The 17,130-nt window shown below is 42.2% G+C and overlaps 1 protein-coding gene across 4 annotated transcripts; it reads left to right on the top strand.

Annotated features, from left to right (window-relative positions):
- Window positions 1-2,666: 2,666 nt before the first annotated feature.
- Window positions 2,667-16,505, top strand: ssbp3b (single stranded DNA binding protein 3b). Of its 4 annotated transcripts, XM_080473230.1 has the most exons (19): window positions 2,667-2,854; window positions 3,582-3,654; window positions 3,789-3,850; window positions 3,934-4,018; window positions 10,203-10,292; window positions 11,433-11,507; window positions 11,773-11,835; window positions 11,946-12,009; window positions 12,113-12,186; window positions 12,370-12,434; window positions 12,533-12,581; window positions 12,853-12,888; window positions 13,016-13,070; window positions 13,160-13,224; window positions 13,924-14,034; window positions 14,450-14,528; window positions 14,682-14,710; window positions 14,801-14,902; window positions 15,074-16,505. In XM_080473230.1, exons 1-19 carry the CDS (start codon window positions 2,799-2,801, stop codon window positions 15,101-15,103), a joined length of 1,263 nt encoding a protein of 420 aa, XP_080329356.1. In that variant the 5' UTR covers window positions 2,667-2,798; the 3' UTR covers window positions 15,104-16,505. The 4 variants fall into 4 exon arrangements, with proteins under 4 accessions (XP_080329356.1, XP_080329357.1, XP_080329358.1 ...); XM_080473231.1 differs by lacking the exon at window positions 11,433-11,507; XM_080473232.1 differs by lacking the exon at window positions 13,924-14,034.
- Window positions 16,506-17,130: the final 625 nt, after the last annotated feature.

Raw genomic sequence — 17,130 nt, 5'->3', positions numbered from 1 at the left:
GGAGCCGGAGGGAAACTCGTTTTAAGGGCGATTAAAGACGCAAATCAAGAGTCTTAAGTTGTGCAATGAGAGGGAAAACTACTCAGTCTCCCTCGTTCATTTCTACACAAATAAGTAAGGCATGTTAGAGTCCGGTATGTAACAACGACCCAAATGGTTATAAAATATAATGTAATAAAACCTGACATGTAATAACTGGTCAATAATGTAAAAAGATTGAACAACAATTTAAATGTGATCTTATATAGGTTTATTGCTTGTATATTATTTTTGTTCGGATGGTTGGGCAAATAGATTACAGATTATAGAGAACAGAAGACTATAAATGACTTGGGCAATAGCAACCATACATAAATACCATAAACGTTATATGGACTTATGTAAAAACAAAATATAGATAGTCCAACATTTTTCTCATTCTTGTTAGTGTCATTAACATTGAAGCAGGTCAAGTTCAAGTCCAATCTATGAAAACATTGACTCACTTTATGATATAATAAAATCATTACACTATTAGGGGAAACATATTTTTGCCTGTCCCATGATATTGAATTGAAAGTGTTGGGCTCAGCATCTTGTTACATTATCAACCTGGTATTACATTTGGGGTTTTATTACTTCTTTTTTAATTACATTTTGGGCTCAGCGCTTCTGCTACATTATCAATCAGTTATTACATTTTGGGCTTTAGTAGGTTAAATTTTGTAACAATTTCGGTTGATGTGACATTTTCGGTCATTGTTACTTATCGGACTCTAACGAGGCATAGCCAAAATAACTAATGTTACTTATTCTTGTGGGTGAAATGTAATTATTTAAAAATCGAAATGATTATCCCATCTATTGCGAACAAGCCATTCAATTGTGTCAAAAATACTGGCATGTATCGGGTCATAATCGAATCCAACTGTATTTCTAAATTACATTTAAAGACACTACAGTTGAGCAAAGTGCTACACAAAGAATAAACAAGATGTAAAAATGCACAGTTCACATGTTTACATAAAATAGATAAACGATACAGACAATACAATAAAACAAAGGCAGTAAACCAGTAAAATTAAATATAAAGAAGAGTTTCAAGGTGTTGTAGTACTCAGCACTTGGTCCAGAATAATCCTGGTTAGAGTCTGGCTGAGGGACATTTTGTTCGAATTTGCATGTTCTCCCTGTGTGTGAGAGTTGTTTTTTTTTACTGTCCTAAAGACCATAAACATGCACTTGAGGTTAATTGGTTGCCCTAATTGGTTGGATGAATGTGTGGAGACTTTTGTGACTCTATGTGTGAATGTGTTGCGTGTATATTCCTCTCTGTGTTTGCCCTGTGATGGACTGGTAACCTGGTGGATGGGTAGATGGGTGGATGAAGATGAAGTTTTGGACTGATTATAATTCTTCTTCTTTTTTTTCACTTTTCACGTCATCTTTTCGGGCAAACTGAAAAACGTAATGTTTCACATGTAATAACATATGATATGTTTCAACAATGTTGTTTGGGTAGTTAAGTCATTTCACACACACATTGTGGAGACATGACATGATCTGCCAACAAAACAACCACATAAAACTACTGCAAAAGATTTCCTAATGCATGAAAGATCCATAAGCTAAGGATCACTTTGGATAGCCATTTTGTTTTGACAATGAAACACCAAAAATCGGTTTAATTGTCCACAGGTAGTCCAGCAAATGATAAATGATCGTGACTGAATTTGTGTGGCTGTGATGATGTTACAAAATACGTTTCTTACATCTTCCTCTTAAGTCACACTGAAAACTAATGGCGAAAACTAATACCGACTTCTTTGTATCTTGCAGTATGAAATTACTATATTGTGAATGAATATCAAAACACAAGTTTCTACATGATGATGACATTTTGAATTCAATTTTAGAATATGTAAATTATGTATGTATCACTGGCGTGATTGGCTGGAAGTGTGGACCACTCTTTGTCCTATGCATCACTTCTTCTTCCAGATTAATTTCACTTTAGACCAATTTCAAATGGACTGACGGACGCCTGCTGCAGTGTACTCAAGTAAACTAAAACCAAATTGATGAGGCAACAGTTGCTTGCTCTGCTCGTTAAATTGCAAGACATAATATGGCACCGAATAATACATCAACAGCCATTTATATGAAAAAAAATATTATCTAAATATAAAATGTACTACATGCATCACTAACTTTCATTTGATTCTCAATTTCCTGGTGACAAACTGAGGACCGGTCAAGCACATCCGAAGGGCCACGTATGGCCGCCAGGCTTTATGAGGCCCAGGTCTGCTATAGAGCCTACTGTAATTTTGTAATGCAATACTACCACTCACATATTTTACATTATATAACAATGTATGTATGTATGTATGTATGTATGTATGTATGTATGTATGTGTTTATCAATAACTTTGCACAAATATTCATATATATTTTACCGTGCATGTCTTCTGCAACAAATGAAAATGGATGAGGTGTGAATGTAGACGACAGCTTTTGTTTTGATATTGGTAAATATAAAACCATGACTCCAGCCTCGTTGATTTCTTTGGCACGACGCAAAACCAGTAAAACTGAAAGCGCGAGGAGGCCGAGCCTTCAGTGGCCTGGCGTATTGTGATTGGCCGAGGGGAGCGTCAGTCACATAAGACCCCGCCCTTTCCCCCAGGACCAGGCTCGGTTGAGTCGTCGGGTTGAGGAGGAGTGCGGTTGGAGAGAGAGGGTCGTGGCCGCGATGATCTGACAGATGAAATAACGAAATAAAGAAAGAGACGGCGGGCGTCCTCCCACACACAACCATGTTCCCCAAAGGAAAAGGCACCCCGGTGCCGTCGGACGGCCAAGCGAGAGAAAAGTAAGCCAGGAAGCCTTCGATCTTGTGCGTTTTGTAGCTCGTAAGTTGCTCCCTCTTGCTCTCTGTTGTTCGCTGGACAGGCTAGCAGAAGGCGATTTCCTCCTGCCGAGAAAGGAATTGAATGAACCGCCTTGTCTGCTCGCCATTCCTCCTCTCGGCTCCGCGTCTGCTGCCTTTTTTTTCTCTCTCTTTCTCTCTACGCATTCCCGAACCGATTCCGCTCGCACTTTGGATATGTCTCAACCGGCGACCGTCGCGCGATTTAGCGGTTATTCGCTCGACGGCGCAGGGGAGGAGAAAACAATAACAGCTCGGTGCTCCAGTACATTGTTTTCTCTGTTGCGCTCCGTTCTTATTTCCCCCAGCCCCATCAGTGGCACCGAGACACCGTACCGAGCTAATACACAACAGGCTGCTGTGCTGGACGTGTTTCCCGTCACGACGTTCACACAGTTTGCTTCGGCACTTTTTTTATTACGCCTCTCTCAATTGCAGTGGGTCTTCTTCAGGCTTGGCTTGGTTACCACTTCCCATTTAATTTTTATTACATTTTTTTTTTCTTTTTTTTTTTTTGGGCACCGGCTGTTTGGCAGCCATTGTTCAAAGGGGCCTGTACGCGACTCTCGTCACTCACTGTGTCCGTGCAGGAAGATTCAAGCAGATGTTTATTGAGCGTGTTTTGCCTTCTTGTGAATTGAAGCTGATCTCGTGCTTTTGTCTCACCCAGGTTGGCTCTATACGTCTATGAGTATTTGTTACACATTGGAGCACAGAAGTCTGCACAGACCTTTTTATCAGAGGTATGTGGAATTTGGAGTCACAACTTGAACCAAAATTAACAGGCTGTAGTATTTTTCACATTTTAATCAACTGGATGTTTGACTGACAGCGATGTTGAAATTCCTTCACCGTAACTCAAATCCCACTTTCCTAGATCCGATGGGAGAAAAACATAACACTTGGAGAGCCCCCTGGATTCCTACATTCCTGGTGGTGGTGAGTCTCATCTCCTTGTAATGTACCTTTTCCAGGGGTTGTTTGTGTGGTTTTGTTTGCCTCACGACTTGTCTCGTCCACAGTGTATTCTGGGACTTGTATTGTGCTGCACCGGAGAGGAGAGAGACATGTGACCACTCCAGCGAAGCGAAAGCCTTCCATGATTATGTGAGTAGTTCTTCTGGGAACTGTTGCACTTATTGGCCCCGCATCTACCTAAAAAAGACAATCTTTTGTTCTTAGGGCTAAGAAGGGTTGTTAAAAAAAAAACCACTACTTCGGCTCAGGTTCTGAAGTGACTCCGATTTTTCTTTGTTGGAAGTACCAGAGTAAACTGTTCATAATCTCTATTGTAACAGTAAAGACCTGGCAGAATTTCTCACATTCCCTCTCAAAGGCAATACAGATGATGGTTCAATTAGAAATTAGTCATGATTTAGTTTCAAGTGATAGCTGTGTGAATTATGCCTTTTTGTGGCGTTTGTAAAACATATTTTGAAGAGAGGACTCAGTGAATGCATTTCTCTGTACTTTTCTTCATGAACACCCATCATGATCCTGGTCAGTGGCTTGACTGATGTGCCCCAACAATGAGCTTCAGAGACCCTCTGGGGAAAATGAAGCTGATGTCAGCATGTCCTGAGTCAGACCTGTCCAGGGCTCTCCCCCTTTACCCAAGCCCAGTGCCTGCATTGAGAAAATGCCAACAAATCCACCGTGGCTTTCGTTGCACATTTGTGAATGTTTACAAATTGCTCTATTGTCGTTTAGCAAAAATCCAGGTGTCCTGAAAATGTGGTTGCTCAAGTACCCACGTGACGAAGCACTGAATCTGCAATGACGTCATCTCAATGGATTTGAAATTAAAGTACCGGTAGTTTTGCCTGCTGAAATGATGAGATTTATGTTCCTCAGAGCACGAGCACCATGTGGCAGTGCATTGCACCTCTCAGGATAGCACACTCTCCTTTTGTGTGTTGTAGATGTTTTGTATCATGAGCAGTGGTTTCGCTTTAAAGTGATCTCTCGTTAATCAAAGGTAGTATAGAGTGCTTTGAGTGGAATCTTCTGGTCTTTTGTCATGTCTCTTGGCCTCACCTGAAGATGGTATTCCTCTGTTTATGTGTCTGATGTGAATAAAACGTAAAGATGAGTTGTAGCTATGTTGGTACTACAAAGGCATTGGAGGGGGAAAAAAAGTGGTGTATACCACAGTTGGTTGGTGGGTCGTTGGTGTATCAGGCAGGAAGAGGATGAAATGGAGATGTTGGTCCTGGTCTTGGCTGATAGGGTTGTCAGGGTAACAGGCCTCCTGCTCTAGCAGGTGACCTGGGAGCAAGAGGAGAGACTGCGTAGGTGCTCTGCCCTTTCACCAGCCACATTTCTTGTTGTTACAACTCATCCTGTCAGGAGGATGGTTGTGTTTGGCTGCTATTTCACAAATTCTACGTCTTGGTACCTGTGCACATCTGAAGATAATTACCAAGATGGGTATTTATCTTGTTCCCGTTTGTATGGTGATTGTGTGAAAGTATCACGGATTTCAACATCTATTTTAATAGAAAGATGTTTAATCATATAAAATGATATAAAAAAAAAAAAATTGTAAACAAAAATTACAGATGTTAATTGTTCCTGTTCTATTAGAATGGACAACGTCCCCAGACTCTCTTGGAAGATTAAAAACCTTTAGAAGAAGCAGTTAGGTTGTGTGTTCTCGTTTGACTGAGGCAATTTTCTTAACATGGAAAGTACTAGGCAAATGAGGGAGCAGTAGAAATGTCAGTTTGGGCAGTGTCCTGCTGAGATGCAGAGCCTTGAGACTTTTTGAGTGCCGTTGGCTCTCTCTTAACATTTTGTGGTTGCTCTTCGTTCTGATGTTGGCTCCCTTTGTGTTTATTAGGGGGTCAGGCAAGTGTGTGCGGACAGTACTAGTCATTGGACCCCAGCCTTTGTCTGGGTGTGGGGGAGGTGAGTGCCAGCAGTGCTCGTAAAGCCTCCAGTGTATTAATGCCGGGTCTGACGAACGTTCCCCGTGGGCCCTGTCTCCATGGCGTCAGCGACTGATTGATGGCTGTCACGGAGCTGAGGGGCAGATTGGGGGGAGAAAAGGGGAGTGGCACTGTGGCATATGCCCAGCATCCACCACTGCGGAGGAGCTGAGGGAATAAAAAGAGGAGGGGGTTGGGGAGGAAGAGAAGGAGGGTGATGTGTAGTGTAGGGAACCTGCTCGAAGTAACTAAAAAACGAGAGACACAGAGAGAGGATCCGGTCAGGATCCAGACTGGGTTTTATGGTGTTGATTGATGGTTAAACATTTACAAGCTAAACATAGACGCTGGTTTCTTTTGAGCATTGGTTCCAGTGGAAGAAGTCGGGCTGTTAAAAGCGCACTAGTTCACTAGCCTGCTGTTGGGTGGTCTGTGCTGTGTCTAAAACATCTACATCTTTTCTCCATCAGCCACTTGGAATTGTTGAATGTTTTTCTCCTTTCGGTCTGTACCTCAATCTCGGCGAGTGTCCTTTCTCTTCGACAGTTACCCTATTCAACCTCTTGGTCATCCTTGCCCTTCTCTCTCTCTCGCTCTCGCTCTCTCTCTCTCTCTCTCGCTCTCTCTCTCTCTCTCTCATCCTGTACTCTTCGTTCCCCTCTCCCCTCCTCTTTGTTTTTCTAAAAGGAGCACAAGCACATCCGCCGCCACTCTGGCCTTTTGTAACCTTCTTCGGGAATTCAAGCTTTCAGGGGAAAATTTGTTTGAGATTGCTTGTGTGTTTTTTTTTTGTTTTTTTTCCACGTGTACATGTGCTGAATCATTATGGGTTGGGGCGGTGGGGGGGGGCTGGCCGTCTGTCATAAGGAAGGTCCCCTGGGAAGTTGTAAGAAAGGCCCCAGACAAGACCCTCCTAGCCCTGGGCAAGTCTGAGACATCTGCCCTTTTCCTGTACCAGGCAGTCTGTGGAGAGACGTGGCTCATTTTGACCGAAAGCAGCATCAGGCTGTTGGAGACAAACCTCCTAACATAGCTGTGGGCTTTACGCAGGCAAGATAAAGATCTAGCATAACATGCTGGGGAGCGCACCCTGGACATTGGTTTTTTTAGTCTGCCAGTTTTTGTTCTTACACTAGGGTATGGAGCTATGGGTGGCTTTGTTTGAGGACTTTGGTACCAACTTCAAACCAGCTTCATTTCGTGTCATTTCTGTAAGGCCACTTCTAAGTTACCAAAGGAAAGTGGAACAAAACATATTGCAACCACGGTCTCTCAAAGAATGGAACCGATAGTAGTTCCCAAAAGATGCTATCAAATGGGAATTTGCATGTTGTGGGATTGACAAAATGAGATTTACAGGTCAAGACAAGCATCATACGACACTTTAAAGACTCTGTAGACATTATAGTATAGACTTTGGACACTGCTCAGTGCTTTCATTTTAAAGGCTTCTGTTATTGTGTTTGTGAGTGTGGGTGTGTCCATCATTGTTGATCTTCTATTTACCAAAACCTCACAGTGGAGCCAGAGAGAGCGTCTGTAGCCTATCCCAAAGGCAGTCTTGGAGTTCCTTGGAAAAATGGTTGGGAATCCAGTTGATTTCCATAAAAGACTGAAATTGTGAATGAACATCAGCATGTTGTCGCAATTAACAAAAAATAAAACGGCGACCAGAAGTTTTGTAATGAAAGTTGAGAGGAAACATCGATTTGTGAAAAAAATAAATTGAGCATTTTATGTACTCTTATTTAAATGCAATTAGAAGAAATGGTAAAACTATAAATTGAACAAAAGCTATTTACATTAGAATGACTACCAAACATAACTGATGCTATCTCTGTCACAGCATCATTAATGCCTCCTGTATGACTAATTTTCTAAAATTGAATTCCTCAAAAGTCATTCCAGTTAATCGAAATGAAATGAAAGTTGTTGGGGTTTTTTGTGTGTGTATTTCAATTAAAAGTGTTTCAGGTGGCTTTGGTGTCTCTATATGCTTGGCTTCATTTGTCACAAGCTCTTAAATAGTCCTTGCAGCATTATTTACAAGATCAGTGATGTAACAACCATTCATGTGTCAATCTTTGGCTTGATTAAACTCTTACTACAGCCATAGTTTGCTAAATTACATAGTTGAGACTGCTTGTTTTTTTTATTATTTAAATATTGGAAAAAAAAAAAAAAACCTGCAACATAAATAAAAACAAAAATTTCCTGGGTTTAGAAGTATGTTGTCTAGGAAGGTTCTACACATGCTACCTTAACAGATCTGTGTGCCATTTCAATCTGACGAGATCCCCCCCCCCTCCCCGTCATGATACTTGAATCTAAATAAATCAACCAAAAACCTCCTATAAGCCTATTTTACTGGCTCTTCACTTCATAGTATTGTCCCTGCCTCTTGTAAGTGATGTGAGTTCCTGTTGTAAACAACAAAGCATTTGGAACTGACATAAAACAATAAAAAAAACAAAGTAGCAACAACAAAGAGTTCATATCTCCCAGGTGACACTGCTCTAATCTTGAAACACGCAGACATGATGTAGGTGAGGATTCATTAGTACAATTAAAGGAGCCATCTGTAGTTATCAAAGGCTTGCAGTCACTGTTTGCGTCACCATGCTGATGAAAATCGGTCATTGAAACTTTTGCATTTTTAAATTTTATTTTAAAAATTGAATATTTCATGTGGATATTCTGCTTGAATCCCCGTGTCTTGTTACATCTTAACAATGTTTGCAGGTTGGCTGGACAAAAGACTGGATAACTTATTCTAACTGATTGTCTGTCAGCCAGCGAGCGAAACAAGACTAATGTGAGGATCCTATCCTCACATTAGTCTTGTTTCGCTCGCATGTGTACGACTTGTCTGGGCAGTTCATATCCTGCTAAACAGGTTGTGCTTTACGTATTCAGTGATTCTGTTATGTTCCCTCAATGTAACAACCCCTTTTCCTCTGTATTTTGCTCTTAGTATGAGGCTGACATTAGCCTCAGCTGAAATGCTAAAGGGCATTTAACAACCTGGTGTATAGGTAATAATTGCATGTTTTTCACAACAGCACCATAACAGGAAGTAATTTGAATGTGAGTGCCAATGTTACAGAAATGTTGCTATAAATATATATATATGCTGTTGAGCAATATGCTTTGTATATGACGTTTGTGGTGTAAAATTGCGTGAGCCTGTAAACTAAGAAATGAACAACTTTAAGAAACAGCGACTCTCATTTGATAGCTAGTTTAGTGACGTGTCAGGCATAGATAAAATCACGACGAATACATTTACAGTCTACAGATTGATTTGTTTAAGGGGGCCGCGATTGCTCAGCATATGTGAGAACTTTTCAGCCAGACATGCTCCTCATTGAGTTTTGCCCACCACTCTGTAAAGACGCAGGATTTATTGTGCTGGTGAGCCGGTGTTGGAGGGGCCAGATGAGACGTGACTTTTCACTGTGGCCTCACTTCTCTCCTCACTGAGGTATTTCACAGTGTCCCTGCAGTGGCAGGCTGAGCAGATATAATTAGGGAAGGTGCAGTCGATAAAGGGGAGTGTGCTGGCTATTGACCAGTGATGTCTGTAGAGCTGTGGGGGCCCAGAGCTGTATATGAGCATGAATGCTGATACATCCACTCCTATGGTGATCATGGCTTGTTTACCATCGTCAGTCGACGCTGCAATCCAAGCAAGCTGTGCATTAACAATCGGGACTGAAGCCGCTTCTCTCAATTGGTCGCTGTTTATTGGGGGCTAAACCCCACAGCTCTGAAGACATTAGCTCATCTCGGATTGCTTCAGCTACAAGGATGAAAAACTCGGTCAATTAGGAGTGTGTGACCGAAGCAAATGGCACATTAGTGAATTAGGGCTGCGGTTTGAGCAGGAAATCGGCCCGGCGAGCCCCCGCTGTGCTGCAGCACTTTGGAGCCTCTTACTCAGTGCATCGCACTGATACTTATCTGATCCACTGGATCCTGGATCAGCAGGGCTTAGACGTAATAAGGGCCCCATTAATACTTTATTGAGGTCTGAGGGAGTGTAGGTCAGTCAGTTAAGTGATGTTTAAACAGGGAATACATAGAATCGTATTCACAGGTCTGGACCAGGGTCATGAAACCGGATCACATACCACACACATTGGCCTGTTCAAATTGATGGGCTGGACATGCATCACAGTGGCTTTCCAGAGTAGAACTGGATTCTTCACATGCACTTTTCTTGTTTGTCAAGATGTCACAAAGTCTGACTGGATCTTCTTCCTGCTCGGTGCATGAAGTCACACCATCACTTTTTTTCCAGTTTGTGACGCAGCACATTGAGAGGTTGTAATGCTGCGCTTTCTTTTCTTCTTTCTCAGAGTGCGGCAGCAGCTCCCAGCCCTGTGATGGGAGGGATGCCCCCTGGTGAGGGCATGCCAGGAGGACCGATGCCACCTGGCCTGTTCCAGGTCAGTCCATGCCTATAATGAAATGACCTGCTCCTGTTAAGAGCCCGTTGACTCACATCTATGATTTTCACTTGGTAAATCATTTCGACACTAATTTGAGATAATTATGTTAAATTGTACCATTAAGTCCCGGTTAATGGCTAAACTGATTAATCTTAACATTTTACTACGTGCGTTGCTGCGTTGGTCACTGGGGGTTTTGCATGCACCACAGCTGGAAGCCTTCACATTGCGCTCTGTATTTGGCTTTGTCTACGTCGTGCTCCACTCTGCTCAGCAAACTTGTTGTAAACATCATAGACGTTCTGTCTGCTCCGGCCCCTCCTGTGCCGTAAACGGGCAGGCGTGGCCCGGCCATTTTCCCTAATGGAGAAATCGAAAGGTGCAGCACCTACTGTAAATCAATATTTCATGAAAATAGACTCTTCGCAGGCAACTGTGAAGAACTCCCTCATTGTAGGTGACATCAAATTCGTCATTGATTCGTCATCAAGTGTTCTCTTATTAGCTCATCGTTTTGTAATGAAATTAAAAAGGAGGAAAAAAAACAACACAGAGCTGGAACATGTTTTCATGTTAATATCGGGGACGACGCATCGACATTTATACACTTGCATACACACTCGTACTTTCCATGCAAGAAATCCTCAGAGGAGGATCAATTAGACCCCTCACTCTCTGTCAGATCAGCAACATTAGCAACACTGTGTCGGTGTTTAGTGTTGTTATAAAGCTAATTGCATAGAGCTTAATTGACGCCGTTAATTCGGGGAAATTGGCACTGATAACATGCTGCATGCAGCAGGCTTCTTAATGTCTTGACTGACAGGCAAAAGAGCACACATCGTCTCCATCTTGCCGTCTCTTTTTTTTTTCTCACAAAATTCTGTCATTTGCTTGTTCCTCTCCGCTCAGTCTCGTCATCGTCTGTTCCTCACATTCGACTGAGCATCGTGTTTTTGTACATCTTGGCATTGCTTTGCGCCTCTACCCTGCAATAATCCTGCTACTTTCCCTGCTTTTTCTCTTGCCACTGTTTTTTTTTTCTTTCTCGCTCTTTGGGTCTCTCTTGTTCTCATCTTCCCCTCTGTTCCTTCTCTCCTCCTCATCCTCGCCTCTTCATTTTGTGTGATGCCACAGGGTCTTCCTGGTCCCCAGGGCTCTCCTCACCCTCAGCCTCCTCCTCCTAACAGTATGATGGGACCTCACAGTCAGGTAACTCTGTCTGTCAGTCTTTTTCTCCACTTTCCCCGCCTGTGGTCATTTGGAATCGCCGGTTCTCATTGCTGATGCTTCATGCTTTGGCATTTGTCTCGGCTTAATTTTTGCTGCTTGCAGTATTCGCATAACTTGAGATCCCCCCCCCCCCCCCCCCCTGCAAGAAAAATAAAAAATAAATAAACCTTACTGGGACAATTCAAGAGATGTATGTTGCACCTTTTTGTTAAAGTTTCAAAGAACAACTTTGTTCATATTGCAGTCTTTTATGTCACCTCGGTTCGCTGGAGGCCCAAGAGGTCCCCCCATCAGGATGAGCAACCAGGTAGCGCACATTCCAATTCCGATTCATATACATACCACAAACACATACTACTCGGCACATATTTTAAAAACTAATTTCACTCAGTCCAGTATCTGTTTAATCCCTGTTAGCCACCTGGAGGAGGACCAGGTCCGCACCCTATGCTGCCCAATATGGATCCCACCCGACCACAAGGTGTGAATTTGCACTGAATCCATTTGATCCTGTTATGAATCTGCAAATCATTTCAGATTTATATTTGCTTTTCTTTTTAAATAACCTGTCTTTATCCCTGCAGGCCATCCGAACTTGGGGCCAATGCAGAGAATGGCTGGCCCTCGAGTCATGGGACCCATGGGGCCTGGCCCACAGGTACAATACTTCACTTTTACCAGTTGGTCTCAAAGAATTATCAGTCAGTGAACTTTTGTTGGTTGGTTATAGTGAGTTAAGGGGTTTATTGGCAAATACCTGTGCCTAAATAATAACAAAACTCATTGTTTTGATTGCTGTTTGAATAGTTTTGGAGTTAAATGTTTGTGGTCATCTTGCCAGAACTTTGGTGGAGGGATGAGGCCTCCACACAACGCTATGGGCCCCGCGATGCCAGGAGTGAACATGTGAGCCTTCACTTCATTTCCAAGTATTGCCTTGGTGTTTTTAGTCCAAATAGGTCAGATTTTTTTACTTATTTTTCCGCATTGGTTTCACCGTCTAGGGGCCCGGGGACAGGTCGACCATGGCCCAATCCCAATAATGCCAACTCTGTGAGTACTAACTCGTTCCCACTTAACACAGCCAGCGATATGCTGGTTTCTGTTTCAGACAAAGAAAGCAGATCTCCTCAGAACTAGGAGTTCTTCTGTGTCTCAGTGTTCTAGTCTCTGCTATAATTGTAGTGTTATGCGTCATGGTTTCCATAGACAGACAGCCATAATGGTATTAGGATTATCAAATGACGAATGATGACAGTTCGAGGTATTGAAAGGGTTTTACGCTCCCATTTCTGGTCTGTAATGGTTATATCTTTGGTTTCAGATGCCTTACTCATCACCCTCTCCTGGCGCATACGGGGTGAGAACGCATCCTAAAGTCTTAAATCAAGCATGCATTTCAGCCAAGGAAATTATAACTGAGGAGTTTTGCTTGCACGTCTATAATCCTTTTTTTCTTTTTTCTTTTTTCCCCGGCTTCTTCAAAGGGGGCATCTGGAGGTGGAGGACCACCAGGAACTCCCATCATGCCCAGCCCTGCAGGTCAGTGCCTTCCTGACTGAAACTTTCAAACGTCAGCTCTTGCATGCAGAGTCCATTTCTAATCATATATACAATTGCACTCTTCCTAGACTCGAACAACTCTGGTGACAATTTGTACACAATGATAAACACTGGACCTGGAAACCGAAATAATGTGAGTATTGTTTTTTTTTTCCCCCTTCATTCTGTTCATTACCACCCTTGACTTCATCATGACTGAGTCGATTAGATCTACTGATCAGACCTGCGGCTCTGTAGAGATCCTAAGTTAAGTGGCTGTGGTGTTGTGAGTTTTGCTTTTGATGTCTGATTTCTGACCGGCGACAACATGCGGGAGGTTGAACCGGTGTTGTTTCAGGTGTTTTATTGCGATGGAAACGGGTTCATTGAGATAACACTGGGAAGGAGATGAGCCCAAGTAGCTAGACTAGAAATGCTCGAGTCCGTCATTGACGGAAGTACAGATGTATGAATGAAAAAAAATGTCTTGGCGAACAGTAGCAGAGTTTTTGAAATGAGCCCAAGTATGATACAGGGAGTCGTCATCCAACCAGATATGTTCACCCCTTGACCCCCATGACCAAAGTTTTTGAACTTTTGAAAGTACTACCTCATTTACTCTGACTTTTTATAATGGTGAACAATGTATCCCAGAAGTACATGTAGGCCTTGGTTCCAGCAGCAGAAAGGAATAATTGACCTATGATGGTTTTCTAGTACTTGGGGGCGGGGGATTCAGCTTCTGTGTATTTCTACTTTTCTAGCATCAGCTTCATGACAAAGCTACTTATCCTGGTGTGGACTGAAACAAAATTCAACATGGCATACAATCAAAGTACCTGCTCCTTCTCAGTTGCAGGATATATTATATATTCACTCTGTGCCTCATCTGTGTGCACGTGAGCCTCCAAGGCCCTTCCGACTGCTTCTGAGGAACGGAAAACGTCTACCGACCACAGTAGATGTGAAAAAGACAATTTCATATGGGCTCGTTTCACTTTTAAGGCCTGTGGGATTTTCACTTCATGGTGGCAGATTTTGTTCTCTAAAACCTTAAATTAGGGTGATTCACTATTTCACTTTTCCTGCATGGCACTAGTTACCTGTAACTTTTACATGCTTCAATTCTATAGAATGGGGTGCTAAACATTCAGTGGTTGCGCTTACATTTTTTTATGTGCTTTTTGATGGTCGCAACTGACCAGAAGGAGGTTTTGCAATGGAACAAGGGGCTTCGTTTCATCACAACAAAAGCTAATTTAGCGACTGAGCTTCAGAGAATTTGTGCTGAATTCACTCAATTTTGAACTTTGTAGAATATTCGTGCTGTGATACAAATTCTCCTTACATTTTTTTTTTTACATTTTTGTACCCTCCAGTTCCCCATGGGTCCGGGCTCTGATGGGCCCCTGGGGGCCATGGCTGGGATGGAACCGCACCACATGAATGGATCACTAGGTAACACTACCCACTGCAGCACAATACACTACATTATCATCCATGAAAAAGTTGACATCATAATTCAGAAGAGGCTGCCGTGTAGAAATGTTTCTTTCCTATTGAGGAGTACAAGCATTGCTTTTATTGATTTTCTGATTGTTGCATTTACAGGCTCTGGTGATATGGATGGAATGAACAAGGTAAATAACACAGCTGCGCCTTTATAGCTTTATTCCATAAAGTGAAACGTTATACTTGGGGAAAAACAATGTGCGCTTCTTTGTTTCCAGAATTCCCCAAACAATTTAAGTGGCATTAGCAATCCTCCTGGGACCCCGAGGGATGACGGGGAGCTAAGCGGAAACTTCCTCCATTCTTTTCAGAGCGAGAACGTGAGTCTTCCCTCTCCTCGGTGAACATCAGTGAATCTGGCTGTGACTTGTGACGAAGCCAGAGGCGAGGCACTGTTGACCACACAGTCAGTTCACAGTATATTAGCATCGCTGAATGTGATGCAACACGTGTGTGTGTGTTTTATTTGTCTCTTCTCTGTGCTTCCACAGTACTCTCCAACCATGACGATGAGCGTGTGACCTCCCCCCCCCCTTCCCAACCCCCTCCACCCGACATTATTTGCCATCATTCCGAGGATCTGAACTCTCTATAGGACATGGCCAAACACTTCAGCATCGAATCAGGGACAGGCGCCATTTTGGTTCCACACTAATGCCAGAATGCTGATTGGAGAAAAATGTAAATGGCTGGCGACTACTGCTCCTTGCTCAAAAATGAAGGACAATTTATCCATTTATCACAACCCCCAAACCCCCCCCCTAAAAGTGTGACAAAAACCAGCTACTGAAATGCATACATGACACGTTTTTACGTTCTCTGCAGAACCTCCCGATCCCTCTCAGTTCTATCAACCTCTTTAGAGGAAAAAATACATGGTTGAAGTTTACCTCTTGTACTTTTTATTGAATTGCTTTGTGGTGCAAGATGTGCAGGAAATATCCGCTTTTTGTCACTTAAAAACACTGGAGAGTGTGCATATGCATTGTGAGCTTGGAAAGTCTTTGTCTTGTCATTTTATTTATCGCCATGCATACTCTGTCACAAACGACGGCTGACATAGGACTCAGAATTTGCCTTTTAACTTGTGGCCACCTTTCTGAATATTGTACTATTCTTCTGGACCCCGCCCTCTTATTTAAAGAGATTTTTTTTTTTTTTGAGGAGAAAATATGTGAAAGGATATGGCTTATGTCGTAACCTCCTTTTAGTAGCATGCAAAGTGCTCAGGAGGTTCTCACGATGTCATATTGATCCAATTTGATCAGTCTCTTATTGCTGACGGCTGTGCTCCTCCGCACTCTCAGCTGTTTCAGCCAAACAGCTGGATTGCTGCTGTGCACTGTCAAGGGAATCCAGACTTCGGCATAAGAAGTGAGTGCATGAGTGCTGAGAATCTGTGTACAACATACTACCTAGTGCTGCTCTTCTCTATGTGGACACCTGCTTTAAGATGTGGTGTATATCTCTTTACCTGCCTGTGCTTAACACTCTGTGCTCTTCATTGCCGTAGCCCTCTGTGTTATTTCCTGTTTTTTTTTTTTTTTTTTTTTTTAATGAAATGGCTATGGATGACTCATCCATTTTACCAGACATACATATTGGTTGGTCATACTTCCCTTCTGTATCATTGACCCGTCTTATTGCCCGCCCACATATTTTTTTATATTTTGATACAAACTTTGACTACATATATTGCCCCAGTTACTCAGTTAGTCAAAGCTTTCTAAACTGATTCTAGTAGTCATCATTATAAACTTTAGCAGCAGTCTTGTAAATGTAATGAGAATTTTTTTTGTTTGTTTCAATTTTCCTGTGAACATTACACATTATACACATCTGTCCTATGTTGCCTTTATTTGCTATTTTTTTATTTCAAATTGAGGAAAGATTGCTTGTTAATATAATTTTACAATAACTTACCATGCTGTTTGTGGTCGTCTTTTTGTTTTGTTTTTCTATTGAAAGTAGAATAGCGGCCTGCCATGACAATTATATGTGCCAGTTTGTATTTGCGTGCACTGGCTTGTCCTACTGAAGTGACACTGCACACAGCTAAATTTCATAGAATGTTTTTTCTATATTCATATTATCGAAGAGATTTAGCCTTTATGAAGTATTGATTGAAAATGATGGCCTATGGGTTAAGAAAAGATTCAATATTTTTTAAACTTGAAATTCATGACTTGAAGTAACTACGAGGGCTCAAATACTTAAAATTCTGTATTAAACTAAAATATATCGACTTTCACTGTTTGGTTGAACTTCAGGTGAGTGGAACACTTCCATTATGATGTAACTGCGACTGACTAGAATAAACTCAGAACTCCAGAACGTGCGTATTAGTACCTGCAGTGAAGCCAGGGGGCGCTATAATCACCAAAACACCAGTTTGCTGTGGGGAAAGTCTTTTATCTTCTGACGCATCTGTGGGAGGAGTTAAATGGTCCCAATGGTCGTTTGCTTTCCATATAATCGAGAGTCTGCTTCAGTATTGGTCAAGTCGTCGTTTAAAACTTTTTGAGACAGAAAAATAGTCTGAGCCCTT

The sequence above is a fragment of the Lipophrys pholis genome (assembly GCF_963383615.2).
Source record: "Lipophrys pholis genome assembly, chromosome: 10".
Classification (NCBI taxonomy): domain Eukaryota; kingdom Metazoa; phylum Chordata; class Actinopteri; order Blenniiformes; family Blenniidae; genus Lipophrys; species Lipophrys pholis.
Note: the sequence above shows the minus strand (reverse complement) of the source record. Positions and strands in the feature narration are given on the sequence as shown.

Excerpts from the sequence above, each read along its gene's own strand:
- ssbp3b (XM_080473230.1), top strand. The coding sequence starts at position 2,799 with ATGTTCCCCAAAGGAAAAGGCACCCCGGTGCCGTCGGACGGCCAAGCG. Across the intron at positions 12,435-12,532 it reads GCGATGCCAGGAGTGAACAT|GGGCCCGGGGACAGGTCGAC; the intron begins GTGAGCCTTCAC and ends TTCACCGTCTAG. Across the intron at positions 14,711-14,800 it reads ATATGGATGGAATGAACAAG|AATTCCCCAAACAATTTAAG; the intron begins GTAAATAACACA and ends CTTTGTTTCCAG.